Raw genomic sequence first — 25682 nt, forward strand, 5'->3', positions numbered from 1 at the left:
CAGTAGATCTTATACTCTAAATCTTCATTCACTCTCAAGTGAAGCAGACGATACAAGACGAGTAAACGGTACAACAACCCGCAAAACTGTAGAAAGCATGTTCTCCGGTACCTTAGCAATCTTCTTATCGTTTCTCACAGTGGAAGTCTGCAGGGTCTCGAGGTGGTGCCTTGCACTGTCATAGTCAATTAACTTTCTGCTTCTCTTTGCCACACGTATCTAAAAGGAGTGAAAGAACACTATTAGACCTCTGACATGCAATTCAAGTTGGCCTTTTCTAAGCAGTAGATTCCTCATTGGTCACATTCTACTGTACTGTACTGTACTATATTGTCCTATATTAAATTGTACTATACTATACTGTACTATACAGCACTTTACTGTACTGTCCTATATATATTATACTATATTGAATTGTACTACACTACACTATACTGTCCTGTCCTATATTAAATAGTACTAAACTATGCTACACTATTATTATTATTATTACTACTATGTACTTTAGACAGTATGCATGGGACGTCACCAGTGGTGGGAGTCACTGTGGGCACAGACACTAAGTGGCAAAAAGACAAACTGAGTGGTGTCGTTCAGCGTTTCGCATGAATGCAGCTAAAACACAAAACCGGGAAACAGCTGTTGTGCGATTGACTGTACAAACAGATTCATCAGGAATTCGGAGCTATCCTTTTGCAGACTGCTGAAAGCAAATGGATTTGCTGCAATTTGGCAGAAACAACTGTAATCCAGGCACTGAAACGTGTGGGATGTCATTGAGTGGTGAAGACAACCACTAACAACGGGTGAAAAAAAAAACAAGCCCACTGTAGTTGTAAAATTAGCTACATGCTAAGCTCACTTAAATAAAAGCCAACAAACCTGGATGAACCAGTCTACTAAATCAGCCTGAAAACGGTCAAAACACCCCTAAGACCATTCACTCATCACTTTACTCTCAGATATGAGGCTGAACGTTCCTGAATACACATCACTGGACCATTGCTTCTTTAATAATGTGGATGAATTGCTGTCATGTCCAACAGCCTTTAAGCAGATAATTGCTTTATTCCCAGTTAGGCTGATTCCTTTATTAAAGCAGCAGTGCTGCAAGATGTTTTGCCACTCAATCTGAGTAATGGGGGCGTATTCCTGCAGGAAACATTAAGTCAATGCATAGTATCTATACTATATTGTACTATACTGCACTCTACTGTACAGTCCTATACTGTATAATACCCATACTATCTGGTACTGTACTGTCCTATGCTATAGCATGCTATACTACACTGTAATATACTGTACTATAGCATTCTATACATATGTTTTGACTAATGAAAAAACATACATGGAAAACCATAGAAAACATTACCTTGATATCTGGGAACTGAGCCAAATACGTGTCCAGTGCAATGATCGTGGAGTCCACCAGCTTCTGATGGAAGTCTTCCCATAATTGATCACAGTTCTAGAGATGAGAAAGAAGAATGCTGTTTCTGAGTGTGAACCATTTAAATGAGCACAGATGGAATTATACAAAAAAACAGGGGCTGTATCACCTTTAAGTAATGTTTGGAGGGGGATCACACCTCCCACCCTCTCATAAGTAATTCCCTATCTACACATCCAGAGCTTTCTCTTTTCACAGTGTGTTGTGATTGCTGTTAACTACTATGGCCTAAACTGAGAGGATACTTGTTTTAATGCATATTTAAGTCTGTATTTATCATCACGTTTGCGTTCCTAGGTCAAAAGACTAATACAAAATGCAGTTCATGAAGTCGGCATGCTATTCCTTTACTGCAACAGACTGAGGTAGTGTCGATTTCTAATGTTCAGGAATGATCAGGAGGTTTAAAAGTAAGGTGAACTAAGCAGACTGCTTGTGAAAATGTGAAAAAGTTCAGGCCTACTCCAGGCTGTAGCTTCCCTGTGGATTAAAACACTAAAGACTTTAAATGCACCTTCTTAATGCTAAAGCAGTGTTCACACTTTCACTGCAAAGGGTTTTTCCCTTATAATGGAGCTGCTGTTTTCTGCTGAGCTTGAACGTGCAGCAAATGACAGAGCACTCTTAAAAATAAAGGGGCTTCAAATAGTTTTGAGGGATAATACTTTGAGGGATGCCACAGAAACGTCTAAGGGGCTAAAGTACCTTCACATGATGTAAAGGTTTTTTGCCAATTTAACTATTCGTCACACTCCACACTCAAAGAACGCTTCGTAGCACCTGTCCCTGTAGAACGTCCTAACGTGGCGTAGACTGCTGCTTCAGGTTTTTAAGAATTCTACATCAGTTTTCACAAAAGCTAAGTTATCATCATGCTCTGATGACTTTCCCAGACGTATTAAGGTGCTCTCTGGCGAGGCTGAGAAATAAAGTTTACACCCTTAACACCAAGGCATTCTTCCACACTGTATTTAAAAATTAAACACTATATTTCTTTCCATGGTCGGTCCATTTAGGAGCATTAAACCAGCTGTGGCAGAGTATAATAGACTACCCAGGCTTTGTCTGCCCTCATCACGATGGAACAATGCTATGTGTCATATAGCACTGAACTGTATCTCCAAGTACTATGTTGCCGTATTGTGATCTGTGTGGGTAGTGTGTAAGCTTTGGGCATTACATCTTAGCCTGAGGATATAGTGTTGGACTGGAACACTATAGTGTATATATTAGCATGTAGGCTTATATAGAAGCGTTTGTTTGAATTCTTGTTGTTTAATGTAATGTTGGATGCTTTAATAACCTAATAAATATGATGATAATTTATCATTTTTGTTATCAATTACAACACGTCACATGATGCTTTGGATAACTACACCATTCATTAGACCTGGTTAGTCCTTGTTCTAGTTATCTGGGTTACGGGCAGCACAGTATGTAAAATGTTGAACCTTAACAAAAAATGTAATAGTTTATGACTATTTTTTTAAATGTAATACTTACAAAATTTAATATAACAGTATTTTATTTTTGCCAAATTGTCCACCCCATTTAACACTAATATTTTATAATTCTGTAATAATTGACATTATTATAACACTAGTATAAAGCTAATATTTTCCACTAATTTTACAATATAAACATATACTCACTTGAGACACTACTGTATCATATCAAATTATGAATTTTGTGACCTGTGACCCCATGAGTCATTCTTTTGCGCATGTATTCCTTTCCTCCTAGGTGTTTAGTACAACAGAAAAGAACTGGCCTCTTTCACAAAGCTTTTTTCTAAACGTTTTCTAAACTCGTGATGCTGGATGTATGACTCACAAAGCAGCAACATTAACATTTAATTACTCTTCCATTGCATCAGCAAGAGCTGTTGTACGTAAAACTCTGAATGCAGCATCCAATCTGCTCCTCCTCCGAGGCTTGAAAGCAAACACTACAGACCCAAATAACAGAAAGGAGCATCCGTTGGGTAAATGAAAGCAGAATACTCGGAGGTGAGTGCTTTAGTCATATCTGAAACACCAGCTCACAAGAGGACACGTTTCAACAGACGCTATTAATAGCTGTCTGCTTCCATCAACATCATCTGGGAGGGTTAACAGACAGAGGGAGAGATGGCATAGTTAGATTTTTCCAAGGTTTAGCACTGCATTGTCCTTTTTCCTACTGTTTATTTTTATTCCATAATTACAGATTTGTACAGGCATTCAAACGATCGGTCATATAAAGGACATATATGGTACTTTCTCACTGGACACTGCAGTATGATGTGGAGTTTCCTCCTAGCCGGTATATTCCAGCATGCATTAAGGCTGGCCAGTATGTAGGTACACAAAGCGCAGAAAGACATTTAGAGCTACGTAACTTAAAAGCACATCAGCCTGGATGCTTAGCGAGTGTAGGTTAGCATACACACACACTCACTGCGCAAGGTTTTCATGCCTGCCTAATTTTAAAATAAACAAGGAAACCACTAATTGCAATTCTGTTGACATCCACACTGAGTAAGTTATGGGGGAGAGGGCCAGATCTTGGGCTCCTGTGGGTAGCACTGGCTTCTTTTCAACTGTGCAGGAATGGTAACCACGTCACTGGCTTTTCCACATAGACACGGTTCGACACGGAACGCTTACAAACCTAATAAGTACAAGAATAGCTGTTCCATTTTAGCACTCTTCAAGCGCACTGATCATTAGTATGGCAACAAGTACACTTAAGTTACTGTAATAGAATGAAGTTTAGCATGCTTAAGCCATATACGGGTCTCATTCAACATTCAACGGCCTGGTTACTGGACTTATCCAACATCGTTCCTGCAACGTTAGCACGGCCTGGTTACTGGACTTGTCCAACATCGTTCCTGCAACGTTAGCACGGCCTGGTTACTGGACTTGTCCAACATCGTTCCTGCAACGTTAGCACGGCCTGGTTACTGGACTTGTCCAACATCGCTCCCGCAGCGTTAGCACGGCCTGGTTACTGGACTTGGCCAACATCGTTCCTGCAACGTTAGCACGGCCTGGTTACTGGACTTGTCCAACATCTTTCCTGCAACATTAGCATGGCCTGGTTACTGGACTTATCCAACATCAGTACCGAAACGTTAGCACAGCCTGGTTACTGGACTTATCCAACATCAGTACCGAAACGTTAGCACGGCCTGGTTACTGGACTTATCCAACATCGCTCCCGCAATGTTAGCACGGCCTGGTTAATTAACTTGTCCAACATCGCTCCCGCAACGTTAGCACGGCCTGGTTACTGGACTTATCCAACATCAGTACCGAAACGTTAGCACGGCCTGGTTACTGGACATCGTTTCTGCGGCACTAGCACAGATGTTGGAACTAGCATCAGTAAGTTAGCTAGTTTTCTTTTTTTTTTTAGTCCTGATTTAGTGCATTTAATGCTTTACTCTCTTCAGTGTGATGAAAAAATACAACTACTCCATATTGCACTTTTATCCTGTCCTTGGAACCAGCTTACTGAAGCTGCAGGCTATAATACGTTCTATTAACTTCCCACTATGTGGCTGGACTGAACCAAGCAGTGTGATGAAACCCCTCTGCAGCTTTTCTGAGCACATCCCTGTCAATGGTGCTTGCCTTTCTTATACTACAGCATCTTTTATGGCTCAGTGACCAAACCCGCTGTTCTTTGAAAGGCACATCATTAATGCCTTGGCTCAGACAGAGGGTACAAATCGCACTGTCCTCTATTGACCGGAGAAACGCTGCCAAACCTGCCTGGTCTTCCCTGAAATGTTCTGTTTTTGGCTAAAAATCAACACTTAAGATGTTTTCTGCCTTTTTCTAGAAGGTTTTAGAACAACCCTAGTTATTCCAGCGTTTAATTGACATTTAATCACTTCGCAAAATTCACAAAATCGCAAAATTTCCTGAAACGGTACAAAGTCCAGTGACCTTAAATGATAGCAAGGTAAGCAATAAAAAGGTTTACAAACCCTTTGTCTGTATAAATGTTGTGTTGGAACAGACTATGCTATGGCGCTGTCTATCGCAGTATTTAGACTACACTGGACGTGTGGACTGCTGTCATCATGTCTACGAAACGATACTTAACAAAGAAACAAAGACAGACCATTATAACTCAAACTAACTAAAAGTTCAGATCTTCAGAAATAAAGCCTGAGTATGGAGAGTACAGTTTCCTACAATATTAAAAGGCTTTTGGAAACTGCAGAAAACTGAAGAGGAAGAGGTTTGCCAGGGCCATGCAACACTGGCAGTGGACTACTGAAAAAATTAGGGGTCTCCAAAACGTCTGACTCAGTGTAGATCTCGCGTTATGTTAAAAACAAGCAAGCTATTTTGTCTCAGAGGATGACTCTGTGCACACACCGCTTGGACGGGGGGAATTCAATAGCACCTCACCTAGATCTCTCGACAGCTATTTCTGAGGCGTGTTTGAAATGCAAAGCCCAAGGGCCTCCCTCGAGCCGTTCACAGGCAGGTCTATCGTGGCCCAGTAAATTGACACCCATATCTGAGATGCGGCTGACTAGTTAGCAGAGCCCTTTGTCAGGAACACAGTCAGTTCTCTCCAACACTTCCTGTTGTGCAACCACAGATGGCAAATGGTCATGCTCTATATGACACATTGCTTTAAAGGGCAGAACCTGACAGTGTATTTAATATACATCAATCATCATAAAGTGTTCTGTCAGTATCTGGCACCAAGAAGTTAGCCGCAGATCCTTAAAGTCCTGTAAGTTGTGAAGTTGGGCCTCTATGGATCACATCCTCAGTCCTGAGCGCCTATGACAGGGTTGCCGGTTCCCCGGTTGTTCTTTCTTAACCTGACCACTAGGGATCGCCCCACAAGACCAGCTGATTTGAAGATGTCATTACATCTAGATGTCATCACAATTTGACACTTTCCAAAGCAGCTCTGGTCTTTACACTATCAACACATTGACTTAACACACTGATTAAGAGCTTACTGTTCACTTGACGCTCATTCTCATACAGCTCCACATCCATAAAACCTTTGCTACATCTATAGGTTTTATACACAAACTGAATTTTCCTAGCTTATACTGAAATACAGAGGTTTGTAGTATTGTGTAAACAGTGTGAAAAGCCTCAAATATGTGCTATTCACTCCCCAGTTCAGGGAGTCAATATGTCAATACATATTGCAGTCAATATGTAGAAACTAAACAAAAGCAAAAACAACCTGATTTTAATTAAATAATGAAGTAATGTAACCTGTAGCTGAATTGAAAGGGTTTTCTCTTAAACATACAATGTACTTTTTGAGTGTAGATGCCATTATCTTATGATCTACACAATACTCAACATAGGGACTAAGGATTGATTTGAGATTCAGACAGGAGCATCTATCAGAGTAGTATACAGCACAAGAGCAGCTGCTCCAGCCTGCATTATTTTCCTGCATTATTAATGGCTTACCTTTGACAGTAGTCAAACTGGTAAAATGATTTGTGTATGTTACAAATACTAACAAGTGTTAAAAGCCATTTCTATATGCAGGCTTCTGTGCTCTTGCAAACAAATGCAATTGCACTAACCTTCCCAATGGACATAACGTCATCCTTGCCATGCCAGTCGGGTTCATAGACTTCATGCAGTGATTCTGTCAGGTTCATGGAGGCCTGCTGCATTCCTGCAGTATTAACACAGAGACAATTCGGTTAAGCACTTCCACCCATCACTCCAGCATAATCAACTGCTTGTGTATGCTTGCATGTGTGTATGTGACAGGATGAGTCACCTTTCACAGCTGCTATATAAGCCTTCATCTCCCTCTGTAGCCTGGCACCCTCTGTCTGTGGAAACAAAAAGAAAATTACCCTCGAACACAAAGCACCCGCAGATCAATACTTACACATGACCTGTCAACCACTGGGCAGAGACCACGCTACTCATCAAACCTGCAGCTGACAGACCATTCTGTTTTATCGATAAGCATCAGAAGTTACAGTGAATTACATTCGCAGCTATGGATTTAATAACGGTTTCCTGAAGAGAGTAATATTAGGATTTTAGTCTGTTTTTTTATCCATCAAAATAACATTAGCATTCGTGTTTATGATAACATGGCCTCAGGTGAGTCCAAGCTGTGGGCTGAATGGGTCTGATATGGAAGTGCTTGCTTGTCAGCATAATCGCTGCAACTGTGGGCAGTAGTGAATGATCGCTGTCCATGGTGCTGAACTGTTGACTCCACTGACAAGTAGTCTATAATTGTCATTTCAGTCCTTTCAGCATTAGAAGCTGGAAAGCAGGAAAGATCAGCCTTCAGCAGCTGTTTCTGTCCTAGGGAAAACTGTGTTGGTGCTACATGCTAAATGTGGTGCTGTTTATTGGAAATGCACTGAAGACCTGTGTCAGTGGAAGTTTGCCAAGTGAAAACTGCTACATTTACATTTATGGCATATTTTTATACAAGCAATTTAACAAGTTACAAGCAAAACACAATTCCTGAAGCAGATATGACTAAACTATGCAAAGCCTGTGGAGGAGGAAAAATACAAGTGTGAACACAGTGAAAACTTTTAATAGACAGGACAGAGAATAATCTGGATGCGTATCTTCCATGTGTGCTGAGAGGGACCATTTCTGGCTTTGTAGGCCAGTGTCAGGATTTTATATCTGTGTATATGTGTACTGCTACAGGAAGCCAAAGAAGGGTATGCAGCAAGGAGTGACAGCTAAACTTGAAGGCTGGAAAGCTGAAGAGGAGTCGAGCTGCTGCATTCTGGATCAGCTGCAGGGGCCTGGTGGCATGCATAGGAAGACCAGCCAGAAGTGAGTTGCAGTAGTCAGGTCTCGAGATGACAAGAGACTGAACAAACACCTGGGTGGCCTTCCTGGAGAGAAATGCTTGAATTTGCTGAATGCTGTGGAGGAGAAATCTGCATGACAGCGTCAGGCCTGCAGCATCAGCCGTGAAGGTTAACTGGTCATCAACAACTACACCAAGGCTACGTGCTTCAGCAGATGGAGTGATCTTATTGAAGCAAATTGAGAGTTCACTGGGAGGATGACACTTAAATTGTTAGCTCTAACATTACCAGGGGTTAATCTAGACTACTGGACCTATTCTTCTTCTTATTATTATTATTATTAGTGGTTCAGGCTACAAATGTCATATCTTTGTTAAGGATTTCTGTAGCCCTCGTATGGAATTCTAGTAGTATATTAGCAATAAGCTAATGCAAGGCACTAAAACAAAAAATAATAATAATAATTTGGCCATTTGATATTAAAAATAATCCTTCAAAGCTTGTAAAAAACATTGCATGTTGGATCTGATATAAATATATATATATTTATCCTGTATTGTAGCAGTTTAACACTGACTAGTTCAGTTAAGACTGTAACAATTGGCAGAATCTATGTTAAGCTAAGCTAAGTGAAGCTACCAATCCTACTCACAGTCACTGATGTATCTAGGACCTCCAGAGGTCCAATAGTGACACTTCTTGAACGACACTGGTCCCATTCACCAGTATTTAAAATGTGATTGGCTGATTCCTGTGTCTCTATTCCTGTGTTTCTATTTATGTTGGTCATTAATCTGAGCTTTTTTAGCTTCATCTATCAGATACCACTGACACAAAATCTGTTTATCATTTGCCCAACTGAACCTTTTTCAATGAAAAAAGAGACTTACTGTAATACTTTCAGAGTTTAAATACAGTGTCGTTATATACTGAATAAAAAAAATCCTAAAAGGCAAATCACAGAAGGCCTTGCAAGTCCTAAGGGTTCTCCACTAACTATATAAGCATGCATCAGTCTCCGGTTTGTATTTTGCATGTGTTTTTATATAATAATGTAAAAAATAACCTTACTACAGCAGCATTTAACTAAGAAACCGTCACCTAGTTTTTCGTAGTACACTGTAGGTGTAGGTGTTAACATAACAGCTCCTGCCCCTGAAAAGTGTTCACTCTATGCCAAAAACATGTGTAACATATAGCACACAACAGATTTGTGCACTATGTAAGAAGCAAGGGGTCTTTTGAGATGTAGCTGGGATTGATACTACTTCAGGCAGATCAACCCTGGTAATCTGGTAATCACTGAGAAATTCCTTAAATTTGTTGACGAGTTTTAATGAAGGAAGAGTTTATCATGTTAGCTAATATTTCTGCCTAGTTCATCAGCCTGGTCAGCCCTAATATAAACTAAACCATGTTTAAAATTTAATGTCAAGCAATGGGCAGCACAATAGTCCAGGAACAGTACAATGGTTTAGTGATTTGGTGTAATAATATATCATTTATTTGGTGGTAAAAGGTTTGTGAGTAGTCAGTCTTTTCTCTACATCTACTGTACATCAGTGTGTCTCGGCCTAACTCTGCATCTTCTTCAGCTTCTAAAAGTGTGGGTGGCAACTGCTTCACTGGGGAGATTTTACGGGCATTAGTGAGAGCCGGGCGGGTGCACTATCTGGTGCGTGGGACGTGTTTTTGGCTGTGTTAGGGATCCTCCTCCTGCAGCAGCAGCAGTAGCAGTAGCAGTGACAGACACTGACTCAGCAGCTTTAGGCTCGGACTCCTCCATGCTGCCTTTTTACAGAAAGCAGCAGTGGCGGGGACTGCAGAGAGATGAGGAACAATGCACTCTGAAGGACAGTGATTCACAGAGGAGAACGGGAGGAGAGCAGGAGAGGAGAGGAGAGCAGAGGAGACTTTTTCGCACTAAGCCCTGGCGGGCTGGTGCATAAAGCACTCTAATCAGGATTAGTGAGGACAGGTGGAGAAGGCGGGATTAGACTGCTGCTTTTTCTCCACCATTACACACGCCATCATCAAGAAACACACTTTCTCTTCACTTCTTCTGCTGCTTTTCCTCCTTCCATTTCTCAGCTGTATTAACATGCGTACAGTACCTACAATTTACATAACCTTACACAATAAAAAAACACCATGTCAGCCTCTCAATAATCCAATGTAAGAGTTCTAGCTGAATGTGAATAGTATGAGCTGAGGCAATAGTATGATCAAGACTAATGCAATACACACATTTCTTGAGGTGGGAAACTGTAAAGCCAAAGTCACAATATGCTTCTTTCTGGGAATTTTCACAAGCAAAATTACATAATTGTTTTAAGGGGATTTCATGTCTGCGACTTCATGTTTGGTTATGCTGACTTTTGAAGGGGTGGCCTAGCTCTAAAGGTCCAAAAAAGAGGCCATGTCTACTGCACTAGCCATCACCCACTTCTCCAAACATGGCAGTTATACATACAGTTATATACTAAAACTCAATGTGCCACACTGTACTGTAGCAAGTCATTATCCGATGTAATTATGCTCACTTCAGAGTTTTTTCTGTGTTGTAGCTGAGTTAGCTAACATGCTAATTGCTAAGTTAGTTTATCGGCTAAGCAGAGCTAAACACTGAGTAAACCTAAACCACCCCGTCACCCCAACCATGACTGTTATACATAGTTTCATTCTAAAGCTCAGCATGTGGTCTGCTAATAGCTAAGTTGGCTTCAAGCTAAGCGCAGCTCTGCAGAGATCCTGTGACTGGGTGTTTGTGTTTTACTGTTTATGGTTGGCAAGTTAGCATGTTAACAGCACTTAAATAGGGGGATATTGTGGTGCTCAGACATTGTGGCATTTTTTTTTTTTTTCTACATTAATACCCTGATTTCTCTTGAAATATTTTTGCAGTTATTTGATTTAGCAATATTAGAGGAACCACTGCAGGGCATCCAACAACAAAGGAGACATAATAGCTCTGTTCTACTGAGGCCTTCTAGCTCTAAACAGAAGTTTTCCCAGATGTGAATTTCAAGTCAAACGCCATCCACTGCGGCCTTATGTGGTTTACGGTGCAGTGCCGGGGGTCATTGAGCGCCTGATGTGCGGTGGCCCTAAAGTATCAAAGGGGTTATAAGTATATGATTAGACTGTTTGTCTTTATGTAAACTATACCTCCTGTTGCTTGAAGTTCTGCACACACTGTTCAAACTGCTCATCTTTCGTCTCATCAGCCTTCCCCAACTTCTGCAGCACCTGGAAGAAGAGCAAAGAGAGCATCAATCACTGCACTAATAAAGGCTTTAATGTTGTGTCATGTCCCTGTCACCTCCAATCAATCTAACACTGTGCAGAACATCTGACACCCCAAACTATCACCACCACCACCACCATGGAGCAAACCAGGACAAACAAACACATTTAAGCAACTCTGCTGAAAATTCACACTGCAGATTTTCAGATCACTGTGATCTGGTGTCTGTTAGAGAGGTCTACAGAGAGGAGGCAAACGAGTCGCTGGAGGAAAAACAAAAAGCAAATGGCACCAAGCCACTGACCTGTAGAGTCAATCCTCTTAGAAAGTGTGCTTTAGTGCCTTCGCCCAGATTGGCTCTCCAGACAATAATACACAACAGACACTTGAAAGGTTAAAGAATAGCAGAGCTGTGAAATCTACACTTCGACCCATACTTAACTGACTGTTTCATACTAATCATAATAAATGTAATCTCTACAGAACAGCTCATTTGTTTGTACATATTACACAAACAGGCCACATAACATCACCACATTAACCCTGGAAAGTGCAGGCACCAGTAACCAAAATAAATGGCATATATACGTTAAGCACAAATTACTGATGAGTCTGGATGTGTTAACTGAACAATACTGAACGTTAAATTCACAATACGAGAACATTACTGTCCATACAGCGTGTCATGTGCATATGTCTGTATTTAATTGTATTTTCATTGAAGAAAGACATATTTGTGTGTAGCACATACTTGCCCTAGAGTTTGCCTTAGAAGGAAACACTGTGTGTACTAAAGACAGACTGATCAGTGGTTTTGGGGCTGATACCAATGGCATTTCCTTGAACTTTTGGAGGTTCTTCAATTTGAGACTGTGGTGGAATCTCTTAAGGTGCTTTGAGGAACCTTCAGGAAAAGGTGTTCAGATGGGAAAAAAGGTCCTTGATGGTTCCTCAAAGCACCTTATAAGAGGTTCCTCCAGTTTTAAATTGAAGAAGCCCTTAAAGTGTCTCATACTTTTAACAGTGTACTTTTGCTCATGGTTAAATGTGGTCTGCACTGTTTGCTGTCACTGTTTTGTGTGGTTCGTAGTGTTTTCTAGCCCTGCTGTTGTGACACCCACAACACTGTGTTGAAAAATGTACTGTCAGTGTGGTAAGTCATCCAGTTAGTGTTGTTAAAAGTCTTTACTCTGCCTCTGCCACAAGGTATGTTAGTTTTAAACTCTCTATAAATATACGAGTTAAATACAGAAAGCACATGGAGTGGAGTTCAACACTGGCTGTAATAGGTTTCTGCAACTGCTCCATAGCTCCATTTAGCAGTGAAACAAATGAATTGCTGCGTCCTGTGGTTGAAGAGCTACGTAAGTAATACTTAACTCGCAAATATGATCTGATCGGCTCTCAGGATCAGCTAATAAAACACCGGTTGATCTCTGATCACCTGTTTTGGCTGACAATCGGCTGTATTGTATTGCAGATCGATTTTTCCATCTGTAGTATTTACCTTGGCTGTTGTGTCCATATGTTATGTAACAGTCTTGACTTTACATACATTTATGTCCAGAATGAAAATACACTCAGCTCATTACCAAAAGCATTTTAAGGCTAAATGCATCGGATACTCTAGGAGAATACGGAAGTGAGGCTAAAAAGGCTAAAAGTTAAAATTAGACTAAATCCTAAAGACTAAAGTCTAAATGGATTACCATACCAGAAATGTATAACATTTACACCAATCAGCCATAACATTCAAAGCACAACAGGTAAAGTAAATAACATTAATTATCTGTTTACAATGCCACCTGAACATAATGTCAAAATGGTCAAGTGTAAGGATCTGAGCTACCTTTACAAGAGCCAAATTGTGATGGGTAGACGACTAGATAAGAGCATCTCCAAAACATCAGGCAGGTCTTGTGGGGTGTTCCCAGTATGCAGTGGTCAGTACCTACCAAAAGTGCTCCAAGGAAGGACAACTGGTGACCGAAGCGAAACCTTCTGATGAGCCAGACTGGTCTATCCAATCTCACTGAAGAGCTACTGAAGCATAAACTGCTGAAAAAGTGAATGCTGGCTATGTCCTGAGGAGATGCCTCAAAAGGTCAGAGCTGTTTTGCGAGCATGATGGACACCTACACAATATCAGGCAAGTGGTTTTAATCCTATGGCTGATCAGTGCATTCGTAAGGGGTTGAAAATGCAGTAACATTAATTAAGTCCAGGCATTTTTGCGCAATAACCCAGCGTCGCCTATATTAGGAATGCAACAATATTGGAATTCTGAGACGGGCTACTGAAGCACTCAGCTACCCTACAGAAACACATAGCTAACATCCTCACATCACACAGTATGAGTGTGATGTTTTGGCTAGTTTTGTTACAAGACTAGGCCAAATTCGGTCTTATTTTCCCTCCAATATCTAATACAGCATTTTCTGCTGATATTGCCCCATTCTGGTTTCCAATATATTCATAACCCCTCTATCACCAGGATCTTGGCCATTCACAGTCAGTCAATGCAGGTCTCAAACCTGTACCGACCTACTGTAGAATCACTTGTGTCAGCTTACACATCTTTCAGGCGACATGTGGATCACATCCCCCTGCACTAGTAAATGGCCCAGCATTAAAACGCTGTCTGTTGACTGATGTTGCGACGTGTGAAGACATACACTCCAGCTCAATACTAACCCATTCACACACACCATCTGACTCAGTGGAGCACGCTGAATTCATATCAGAGGAGTGCGCCAATGGATGGTACTGTAGCTGAGATCATACACCCTCTGGGAAGCATGACACACACACAAACACCAAAGGGAGGCGGAAATCGGGCTTTCCAGTCTGTCATATCCCTCAGCCAAAAAGATGACCCTAGTCACATGACCATCCCCCTAGCCTCCCACTGTGACTAACGCATGAAAATGGCTGCCACGAGGAAGACAACTGCTGCCTTGCTTCGCAGCAAATGATGCAGAGCCTTTTTCGCAGATCCTTTTTGCATCAGTGGGCTGCTCTGCTTACAAGGCATTTATAAATGCCCCTCAATTGAACTCTAAAATATGCTAACAGTGTCCTCAGAGTGCTATAATGAGTAAATCAGAGTTGCACAATGTATTACGTTTATGTACACTGATTATTACACTCGTACAGTACAAGGCGGAACAAGGATGAGAGCAGAAAGCTGGGGTCAGCCATTTACTTTCAGTGACGGTTCTTTATCTCTCAGCTCGTCCAGAAAAAGGTGTCCTTTAGATGTGGCTTAAAGTGTGACTTACACATCCTGACTGTAGTGGGAGCCCAGGAGAAAGAAATGCCAATTTTCCGTAGATTTCATTTAATACAATTATTGCTTATAATTATTGGAAAATGGCTACAGCAGAAAAGACTGCACCTAATTATAGGACGTTAAAAATAGAAAAACCCCTGTCATGAATTTGGTTCTCCAGTAGAGAGTCAAATGGACGAGGCTGTCCAAAACAAGGGTACCAATAAACCAGTTTGTTATTTTGATTTCCAAAAAAACATATAATAATAATATGTATAAGAATAATAGGACCGCTAGCTATTACAGCGTTGAATAACATCTGTGTCATTATCATCATCATTATAAATGAATAAATAAAGTCATTTCAGAAGCTACACCGTTGTGGGATTAAATGGTAATTATATTTGCATTAGGGAAAATGTAAGCTATAGAGTAAGGCTGTAAAGCTCACATGTTCCATTTCATAACGGCATTTGGATTACTTTAATATCCAGGGATGTAACATTTATTTCAGTAGAGTCAGAAACGCAGTGCTAATGCAGAGACGTTGTGCAGTAGGCCACATAAAGATATAGAGGCCCTTCGATCCATTAGGATATGCTCAGATGCCTGAACTGGATTTCAATACGCAGTCGTGTCAGTGCATTATGGTATCTTGTCCCATGTGTTGCAGCCCTGGCCTTGCCTGTTAGGAACACACATGCTTAAATCTCACACCATAGCCAGAGAACAGTCTGCACACAGCTAAACTTACCTAGTGCCAAAATTAACACCTCCACTCTTAAATCCGAATCACACTAGGTAGTTACACCGCTCTCCTGTAAACATGGTAGGTGTAAATTTAACGCTGCTGATCTTGCTATGCGACAGCTCCCACACACAAAAAGCTGGAGACCAAAAAGGAAATGAACCTTGCAGCTCACAGCGTCTTTGTCCTCAATCAGGGCTGGTTAGGATATGTGTAATGTAGAGTAATGTTTGATAATTGTCATGAGAACTGCACTACTGTTGTAAGAAGACGTGTTGTAATTTGTTCAGTAGAAGGTATTTGAAGATGCTCTTGTGAAGATAAATGAGTAATTTTTGCAACTATGCACAGGAGAGAGATAATACTATGCTATACTATGAGATGATAACACTAAGGGTGCTTTCACACCTACCACAATAGTAGATGTGAAAGATGCCTGAACTATGGTCAAAATTAGGTCCAACTAAAAAGGTGGTCTTGGTCCGGATCACGGTCCAGTTTGTTTTGAGATGGTTTGGACCTTTGGACTAATTACAGGAAGTTGCAAAGGATTGCCGGCTACAATATAACTGCAAAGCATGATTGTTTGGCGAATTTGAGCTAGTTACGAGTGTCATGCCTGAAGTTGGAGATGGTGCTGCTAGTATAAATACCATAAAATTAGCAAGAAAGTTATAACAAAATTAATCTGTTAATTAATTCTATCCAGGAAGGCTGCCTGCCGAACTGACAACACGTTGACGTCAGATGCACGTCATTCTACAAACCACTCAGACTCAAGTAAATGAAGATTACTGGACCAAAAGTAGACAATGTAACAAAGAGACGAACCTTGGTTCAGATCTTGGTTTTCACACCTGAAAAGTATGAGACAGAAGTTGAATGAGCTCAACCTCCAGGGTATTACTGCAATTATACCCCAATTCTTGTTTTGATACACAATATATCTAATATAACTGACTGGCGATAAAGTTTACTTACAAAATTTCAGTTACTGTGAATGGTAAAGTAAGTGGAGGATAACTTTTACCAAGGTCTCAGATCTGCATTAGCTTTTTAAGGCTATGTTCACAATCATCAACAAGAAAGGTCAGATGATGCAATTTTCTAATTAGGGCTGCACGATAAAACTGACATTGCAATATATTTTTTTCTGCAATATTATAAAATACAGGATTGTTCTCCAGATTTCACCAGAAGTCTGTTATCCAACATGACCTTATATTAATAGTGCATTCTGTGTGCCCAATATTAGAGTAAAATAAAAGATATAGTCCATATATGATCTGCTTCTGGCCGATACGTCATGTAAAATGAGAACAGAGCAAATAATCATTTTGTTAAGTTAAAAAGTTATATATACTGAGCAGCCCTAATTTTAATGGAAGAGTTATACAACGAAAACATTTACCTGCACCCTCACCACAAAATTCAGCATCAGACATTTTAAAAGGAACATCTAAGCAAGTCTTACTCATTTCAGAAACAAGTCCTGTGATCTGATGAAGCTAAAATACAACACTTTAGCTGCAATGATAATTTGGCTGAAATATGATCATCATTATACAATAGTATTGGAATATAATCTAACCTTGTAATATTACAGTCTAGTCCAGTTGGGAATGGTAATTATATCAGCAGTGGGGAAAAGGTAAGCAATAGACTAAGATTAAGATTTATTGTGATGATAATGCATAAACAGTCACTCGTTTAAGTGCACATCCTGTAAGTGCCACCACATACTCAATATCCAGTGTATGGCATATTTAGCATGCGTGTACAGTGAAGTCACATCAATAAGCCGCACAATCAGGATCTGAATAAAGTCTCGCACACACACACACACACACACGCTCTCAAGCAAGCAACAGGAATAACACAGCTAGAGCTGCAGGCTAGCAGTCGTATTCCATCTGTGTATCTTGCTCTTTCACTCACTGTCACACATGTTCCTGCAGGGGACGTGAGGAGCATCAATAGATAGTTAAGTCATTATCTCAGCAGGCAAAAGATAATATTCCAAACAGATTATGCACTATTATTGTTCTACACATAAATTATTTAATACATATACATGTACCTCACTGCTAGAAAGAAATACAAAACAAATGTACGCACTGTGATAAAAATGAGAAAAAGATGCTTTAAAAAACGATAAGACCAAAAAACAGTTTTGGCGATTATTATTTTTGTTGTCCAGATAGCTCTAGACTAGGTAGTCCTAGGTCTTTGTTACTGTGATAACATGCTTTTCTGAGCATTTCATTGATATGTTCATTTGGTACAATGTTCTTGGGCCTCACTCTATCTACTTACTATACCACTTACGTTTTTATTTTAACCTTATTCTTTTTATTTTTTTTGTACTGTAAATGATGCAGTAATTGGTATGAGACATATATGTAAGTATATGACCTTTATGGCTTTAAAAATTGAATAACGCTGACCAATAACATGTTTTATTACAGAGAGAATCATTATTTGTAGTTTCTACTAGAGCATTTCTATTGCCTATTCCTAGCCCTAATTTCTACATTTAAAATTAGAAGATACATTAATATGTACATATTGGCATCCACAGATGGGTACAAATTTGAAGTGAGTGAGTGTGCGTGAATGAGTAACAAGCCAGGATCACGAGGGGCCTGCGCATCTAAAATAAAATGGGCGAAGCACTTTCGAAATGTATATAGAAAGATGAAAAGAAGCAGAGAAGATTCTCCCCCTTTCACATGCAATGCGCCCAACACCAAACTGCCGTCGATGCAACAGCACTGGGCAATCGGGCTCAGAGGAAAGTGCTGTGTACCCAGCTCTGATGCATCAGCCGGCACGCGCCAATGTCGGCCAGCGTTGCACTGGAGTGATGTTCCACCCTAGAAGGAGCAATGCCAATTGTCCTCTCTTAGGGTCCCCTTGCTGCCGATGAATCAGAATCAGAATCAGAATCAGAATCTCTTTATTTCACCAAGTATGTTACACATACAAGGAATTTGTCTTGGTGAGAGCAACATGTATGACAAGTAACAAAAACACAGAACACAGATTATTTACAGTATTAAACTAAAGGAAAATTACACTAAACAATAAATAGGGTAGGGGACAAATTAAAAAAGTAGGCTAGCAGCATGACCGGGTTTCGAACCAGCGATCCTCTGGTCTCAGTGACAGTGCCTTCTTCCACTAGATCAGTGCCTAGGAAAAGTTTCCTTTATGAAAAAAAGTTCTGGAGATACAATTTAGGTTTTTGAGAGACAGCAATGTACAAGTTTGGGACTAACATTTTTATCATCATGTGCTTATTAGGCTAAAAGATTGTATTTTTATAATGCTGAATGCTCTACTATCCTGAAAATGGAATACGGCAAATGTTCAGTGTTATTATGTTGAATGTGAATGACTGTGTGGGTTGTGGGTTCGATACCTGGGTTCGGCATGCTGCCACAGTTGGGCCCTTAAGCAAGGCCCTAAACCTCTCTGCTCCCTGAATGCCACAGCAATGGCTCCAGGCACATGTGCTTACTCAAACACTGCATGTGTTTGATCACTAGTGTGTGTTTGTGTTTACTGCATCGATGGGTTAAAGTCAGAGACCCAATTCCATCTGTGTCCAAAACAAATGGTGTCTTGAATTGAACTACACATTCTAAAGCTAGATAATAGTGTGCCACACAGTGAAAACACATCAGCATGTACACAGTATTAGCAGTTTGCTAATTAGTCAGCATTAGTCTTAAATCCAATGCAAAACTAAAGAAGCAAACTTTTAAGGTGAAGTACTTCACGGCTTTCCACATGGCAGCCTGGCATTAAGCTCACTCCTAACTGCCTGGAGACACCATGCAGCACAGGCAGGCAGCCTATGAAATATTAACAATGCTTGGGCCCCAAAACCAGACAGTGGCCACTGCCGAGTCTTTCTGTTTCATCTACACCCCGAAACAGCTTCACTTTTCACCACAGAAATGATTCCAAAAGAGTGATATTAGGACGTGGTTGCTCTTTACTTTAGGTGAGAATGGGAATAAGACGGTTTGTCAGTATGTACCCCAGGGAATAGTGGCGTAATGAAGAGTTAATTATGCATGTTGTCTCGTGTTCTGCGAGAGGCACGTATCCGCCATGTAAACGCAATGAGGCAGTCTAAAGCCTGAGCCAATTTTCATGCGTTTCTGCTATAATTAGCAGATTGACATTACTAGTGACTCATTATTATTCAGAGCATCTTAAATGCGGCTGTTCTCCAAAATGCAGCGGCAGCGCTGCAGTAACATTCAGACAGTTACGGTCTTCGGTGTAACTTAACTGTGAGGGTTTTCTGTTGAATGGGCTGTATTTTGTCACCAGTGGAGGTCGGAATGGGGAGATCTCTTACAGCTCTTATCATATTATCTGTCATGGTGCAAGCTCTCACATTCCACAGAGCTTAAACTGCACCCCTGCACTTAAACGCATCAACTTGGGTGAATGTCACAATGTGATATTTAAAGGTAAATACCATGGACTAACATAAGTGTTTTGATGTAGAATGTAATGAATAACTACATTTTGGGAGGAGGAACAAGTCTGAAGCCCCTCCTCTCTAATGTAACGCCCTATAACGACAAGTCTGCGCAACTCTCTACCACCCGTCACCTCCCTTTTAACCCTATCATCTATCACCTTTGGCCTGTAGATGCCACCCGAAGTTCAGCCCAAAACGCCACACAGTTCTCCCTCGGCTCTAATAGTGTTCTCCCAAATCATCATAAGTTTAAGGCATGGTCCAAACTAGCAAATATCTGCATATTCAGCAGTTCAGCATTCAGCCAACAGCCGTTTAGCCCCACCTATCCATGCTTAAGTTTTCTGGACTGCTTTTCTATTGAGGCACAATACAAGGCCGCCAACCACAAATACGGGTCTTAAAGGCACAGTAATAAAAACAAACAGTGGGTTTAATTCTCAGAGATAAACAGTGGTGGGAGGTTGGTAAAACCTGTTAAAACAGACTGTGGACTTTAGTAAAGAACAGAAAAATGTCAAATACAGGCCTTTAAGGGTTTGCAAAATACTGTAATTAGTTAATAATCACTCTAGCAATTGAAAGGGTGTGTTTATAATGTGAACTGAGGCAGCTGTTCAATATTCTGTGTAGAATTAGACAAGTATTTGGACACCTGCTTATGCTTTTTTTGTACAAAATCAAGGATATTAAAAAGGTTTTATCCTGCTATTTTGTTGTGGCATAACTGGCTCTACTAAAGTTTGAAGCATTGCTGTGAGGATTCGACTGTATTCAGCGACAAGAGTGACAAGAGTGTGTCAGGATGTAGGATGACCACCAAACCTATCTCACCCCCAACTCATTCCAAAAGTACTGGACGGAGCACCATCGTTCCAGAGGGAACAGTTCCACTGCTCCACAGCTCAATGCTGGTGGGCTTTATTCCCATACCCTTCTAGCCCATGCTTGTCATTAGGCATAGTGCCAACAGGTTCATGCTTATCTGCTCCAGAGAGTCCTGTTCAATTAGTACTTCTTTACAGGGACTAGACAAGCACCTATGTGTGTGCATTTACATATCTGAGTCTGCAATGTGTGCAACCCTTCAATATACTGAAAATGTGTTAGTTAACCCTTGATGTGAGTTGATAAAGGACTGGCCTGCATTATTATGACCAAAATGGTTTATGCTGCCCATGACGTGGATGCACTGATTCATCCAAACACCTAAAGAGCACCTGTGACTGGTCAGGATGCTCACAGCACACAATAAATGTATAAAATGTCAGCATAGACAATGTTGTGATAACAATTAAAAGTCCCACAGCCTACATTTTTTCTTGTATTTTTTTTTCTCTGAGGTCCATTTTGTGTTTGTGTTGCCAAAATTAGCTGGTTTTACATTTTTACATGGACATTTGCCAATCTTTCTTTACCCCTTTGATTATTATTATTATTATTTTATTATTATTGCATTAAACTGAACCGGCTGTTTTTGTTAGTTTGCCTTTAAGATTACTCTCCATAAGCAATCTCTATTGGCTGCTCAATACCATCCCTAATTTAAAAGCTGTCCAGGCTAAAACGCTTTAGAACTTCAGCTTGAACTGGTAGGACTAACCTGCTTTAGACCGAATGTAGATATGTGGATGTGGATGCATGTAAATATGTGACATCACAAAAACACATGAAAAAATTGACTGTTTTTGCAGCTTAGGCTCCATACAGTTTGGACTGGAGAGCAAAGGATCAATGGATGATATTTAGAAATTTGAACAATATTTGCATGCAACATCAAATATGTAGGCAGTTTTCTAAGATATTAGTTCTTAGGAACAATTATTAGACATCCACATTCACCAATTTGATGGAATTGGGCCTCTGCCTTTAACCAATCCTTAGTAATGAACACACACATGCACACTAGAGAGCAAACACACACAGTGATACAGGGAGCACACATGTTCAGAGGGGTGTGCAGCGGCATTCATTGCGGCACCCGGGGAGCAGAGAGGGTTAAGAGCCTTGATCGAGGGCCCAACGGTGGCAGCTTGGCGAACCCACAACCCCTGCTCTGACCACTAAGCTATCACTGCCTTTGTCTAAATACTGTTAAATGCTGTCATTCAGAATAGAAAGATCAGGAGACTATATCTCTGGGGTAAACTACACACTACTGAACTGCTCAATACCTGTGTGACTGCAACATATGACAACTAATACTGTTTATTATTGATTGCAATATTGTCAAATCAGCTCCTGTGTGTGATGTAATGACGGTGAAAGTGCTCAAACAGACAGATTAATTCACGTCTTAGATAAAGCCTCCCTGCGTTCTAGGTCAATGTTGCGAGTGTGGCATTAATCTTACGCGCTCTAATAAAACCATCACCACCCCTGTGGTGCAGAATGAACTCAGACGACTGCATGTGTCGGTCTACAGTACACAAGACGTACAGTGAGCTCGTCACTTTGCTTCGCCTTGCTGGACCCGGCACTCGGTCTGGTCTGCTAGGGAGGACCGTGGATATTAAAAGAAAAGCAATCCTCTTACATGACGCTCTGCCCATGTGGGGGGACACCAGCTCTGCCTGTCGGTTCTTATAACCTGAGCTGGAAAAATACAAGACTGCGACCAAACTGTAGGACACAAAAAAAAAGGTGACTGCACGCAAAATGTGGTAGACCTAGACGATTTCCTTTGCTATTCGTAGGCCGTTGAAAATAGAGGTCTTAGGGGTATTTTTACATCCACGGCGAGACAAGCCAGGCCCAGGCATTTACAAATGGATGACAAACCCCCGTGAGCAACCACTACCACTGCATAGGAGAGGGGATCCCCTCCTCCTCCCCTTCCTCTGACCTTGCAGGAGGAATCCAGCTCCAAAGCAGAGCTTTCAGCATCGAGCTGGTGGCGAGGAGCGGCATTAATAAATGAGAGCTTCTGGCTTGGATTGCAGCTGCCTTGCTGGGTCCACTAGCCCTGTTTACCGTGTCAATTCACCCCTTCACATGTTCCAGTCTACCAGTCATACAGCTGTAGCAGCTACGTAGGCGCCCTGCAATCATACTGGGGTCAGCTATTTGGCCCCAGGAGAGCCTGCATACCCTAAAATGAACATATAGACCTAGTTTAGTGCGATATTAGTCTTAATACGGTCCCAGATGGAGGGAATTCTGGCATGCAGCACCTTTGCTATGCTCTGTTTTTTTGGGGGGTTTTAATGGCAGTGAAGACAGCAGGCTGACGCTGCATCTGTCATAAGATGTGAAGGCAGTATTTGATTAGGGAATGCCGAAGCATACCATGACTTATTAAAAAAGGGAAATATGGCGCAGTCTATAATGAAAAACGCTCAAAAACTGCATTTATTCTTGTTATTTACGGGTTTATCTAGCTTTTCTATGCCCCTCGACCATAAGCTGTTACCTGCTCCGCCTCAACCTTCCCAGAGCATCTTCTCTCAGAGCCCTGGCTGCTCTTCTGCTCTTCTCCCTCGGAGAGCATTAAAGGTGGATTTCCTCCCCTCTTATACCAATTCAAGGCGAGTAAACCCCGCTTATGAAGCGTTTCAAAACACGTCGACGCTTCTTACCTTCTCTTGAGCCCGACTGAGCCTCTTCTGGACGTTTTTGGCGAATATGCCCGTCTTTATTTCAGCCATGGCTGCTGGTACTGAGGCGAGCCGAGCCGAGCGTTTTCAGCACCTACATGGAGGAGCGGTGGGGGGAGGAGCCTCTCTTAAAGCGACAGGACCCGGATGCAACATACGATGCGAACGGCGTCGTGTTTCGTTGAATAACGACGCGCTAAAGGCTCGAAATACGGCCTTAAGTGAAGCGCTTCATCGCTGAACATCAGGGAGCGCAGTCAAATCTCTTCACTGGGGCTCCTGACAGCCTCGGCTCGTTGCACCCTTCAGTGCTGAGTTGGGCTCGGCTCAGGCTCGCAGCTGCCAGTGACTCACTCTCTCAGAGCTCCCGCTACCCTGGCAGCTCTGAGGCGTTAGAGCCAGGCTGCCACAGTGAGCTGTAAATAGGCCACGGAGCACGACAAGAGGCGTTCAGATGGGCAATGTCTGAAGTGAAATAGACCACAATGCAGGTCCAATCTGTGCTGATAGGGTGTGTAGAGTCTAGGAGTGACGAGTGTGAGGTGATAGAGCAAACCCCCTTTATCATCATTGATGGGCATCAGGGGGATGGGACAGCAAGGCCCCAGAGGTGTTCCAATAACAGCGCATAAAAAGTAAATGATCCAAACCCCCCTGATTTCTTTCTCTTCTTATTAATATACAACATCATATTTCCATGTTATATGTGTTTATGCTTTTGGTGTAAAACCTAAAGGTAAAGGTGCATGTATTTGTCCTCCGCATTTAACCCATCTGTGGTGAACACACTCACACACACATTAGTGAACTAGGGGCAGTGAGTACACACACACCCAGACAAGTGGGCAGCCAACTCCAGCACCTGGGGAGCAGAGAGGGTAAAGGGCCTTGCTCAAGGGCCCAACAGTGGCAGCTTGCCAAGCCCAGGAATCGAACCCACAACCCTGTTGTTATTGATAGCCCAGCACCCTAACCGCTGAGCCACCACTGCCCCAGCCTGTATGTCTTACAACAAACTATCACATTATCCATCTTTTTTCCAAGCCAAACCAAATAGTAAAAACAAGCATAGCCCTACATGCATTAAACACACTACATACTCCATACTTTACATTTGATTGGCTCAATAACCTATGAGTTGCTAATAACATCAAGAACAGGCAGCATTTCTCCACCCAGCTAACATGTCCATGTGGGGCCTGTATGAGTGGCCCAACTGGGGACCAGAACCTCTGGTTCCAAGTTGGGCCCACATATAGATGCCCACCAGGGTCTGTGATGGGACCAGGAGGGGTTAAACATGGGTTGGGATGGGTAGGCCAGGAGGTAAAGCTGAGTCCAGCTCTCAGGCCTACTGATTCACAGGTGTATTTTCTGGTCATCACTTCTATAAACCGAATATTGATTAAAATAATGTATAGGCTACTGTAACTGTATATTTGCTGTAGCACTTGTGTAGTATGTGTGCAACTTTACTCTGGAAGTTTTTCCTGTGAAGCTCTTTCAAGTTAAAAGTAACAGTCACTAAAATTAGCGTTGAAAAATCAACGCAAACTGAAAGAGTAACTTTACCAGTGGTTTTCTTTCTTTCCCTCTATCCTTCTGGCAGAATCCTGCGGGCTAGTGGAGAGAACCTGAATTACACAACCCGAGGGAGCTGTCTAAAGAGTGTCTATTTTTATCTAGACTAGTTTAAATTGTGACACAGTCAAACATTATCTAACAGTGAACAAACACGGTGAGCACACACTCACAGAAACTGACAGGGACTAGAAATAATAACCTGGCTGCTAGGACAAGTACTGGAACCCGAAAACCGCTGGAAAGCTCAAGACAATGCCCTGAGCCGTGTGGAAGTAACGGAAAGGCAGCAGGTGGGAATGGGAAACGTCTGCATTACTGCATCAAGTAAAGAGGACTTACACAGCCAATACACGACGAGGCTGAAAGACACGAAGAGACACGGAAAAGCTGCAAAAGTGGAAACTAATCCAGAGAGTGGGAAAACTTACTCACTGGAAACAGTAATGAGGTACCCATATGGGAAAAATACATACACACGTGTATTTTCTTTTTTTT

The 25682-nt window shown here is 41.5% G+C and overlaps 1 protein-coding gene across 6 annotated transcripts in view; it reads right to left on the reverse strand.

Annotated features, from left to right (window-relative positions):
- Nucleotides 1–23920, reverse strand: part of amph (amphiphysin) — a 50083-nt gene extending 26163 nt beyond the window's left edge. For 2 of the 6 annotated variants that reach the window (XM_072688159.1, XM_072688157.1), the window contains exons 1-6: nucleotides 23586–23920; nucleotides 11406–11486; nucleotides 7223–7277; nucleotides 7020–7114; nucleotides 1373–1468; nucleotides 112–219 (exon numbers count right to left, since the gene is read on the reverse strand). In XM_072688159.1, the coding sequence (XP_072544260.1) occupies nucleotides 112–219; nucleotides 1373–1468; nucleotides 7020–7114; nucleotides 7223–7277; nucleotides 11406–11486; nucleotides 23586–23654 (504 nt within the window). In that variant the 5' untranslated portion in view covers nucleotides 23655–23920. The remainder of the gene's footprint in view (nucleotides 1–111; nucleotides 220–1372; nucleotides 1469–7019; nucleotides 7115–7222; nucleotides 7278–11405; nucleotides 11487–23585) is intronic. The other 4 variants (XM_072688160.1, XM_072688158.1, XM_072688161.1 and 1 more) reach the window with 3 other exon arrangements.
- Nucleotides 23921–25682: the final 1762 nt, after the last annotated feature.

The sequence above is a fragment of the Salminus brasiliensis genome, chromosome 9 (genome assembly GCF_030463535.1).
Source record: "Salminus brasiliensis chromosome 9, fSalBra1.hap2, whole genome shotgun sequence".
Taxonomy (NCBI): Eukaryota; Metazoa; Chordata; class Actinopteri; order Characiformes; family Bryconidae; genus Salminus; species Salminus brasiliensis.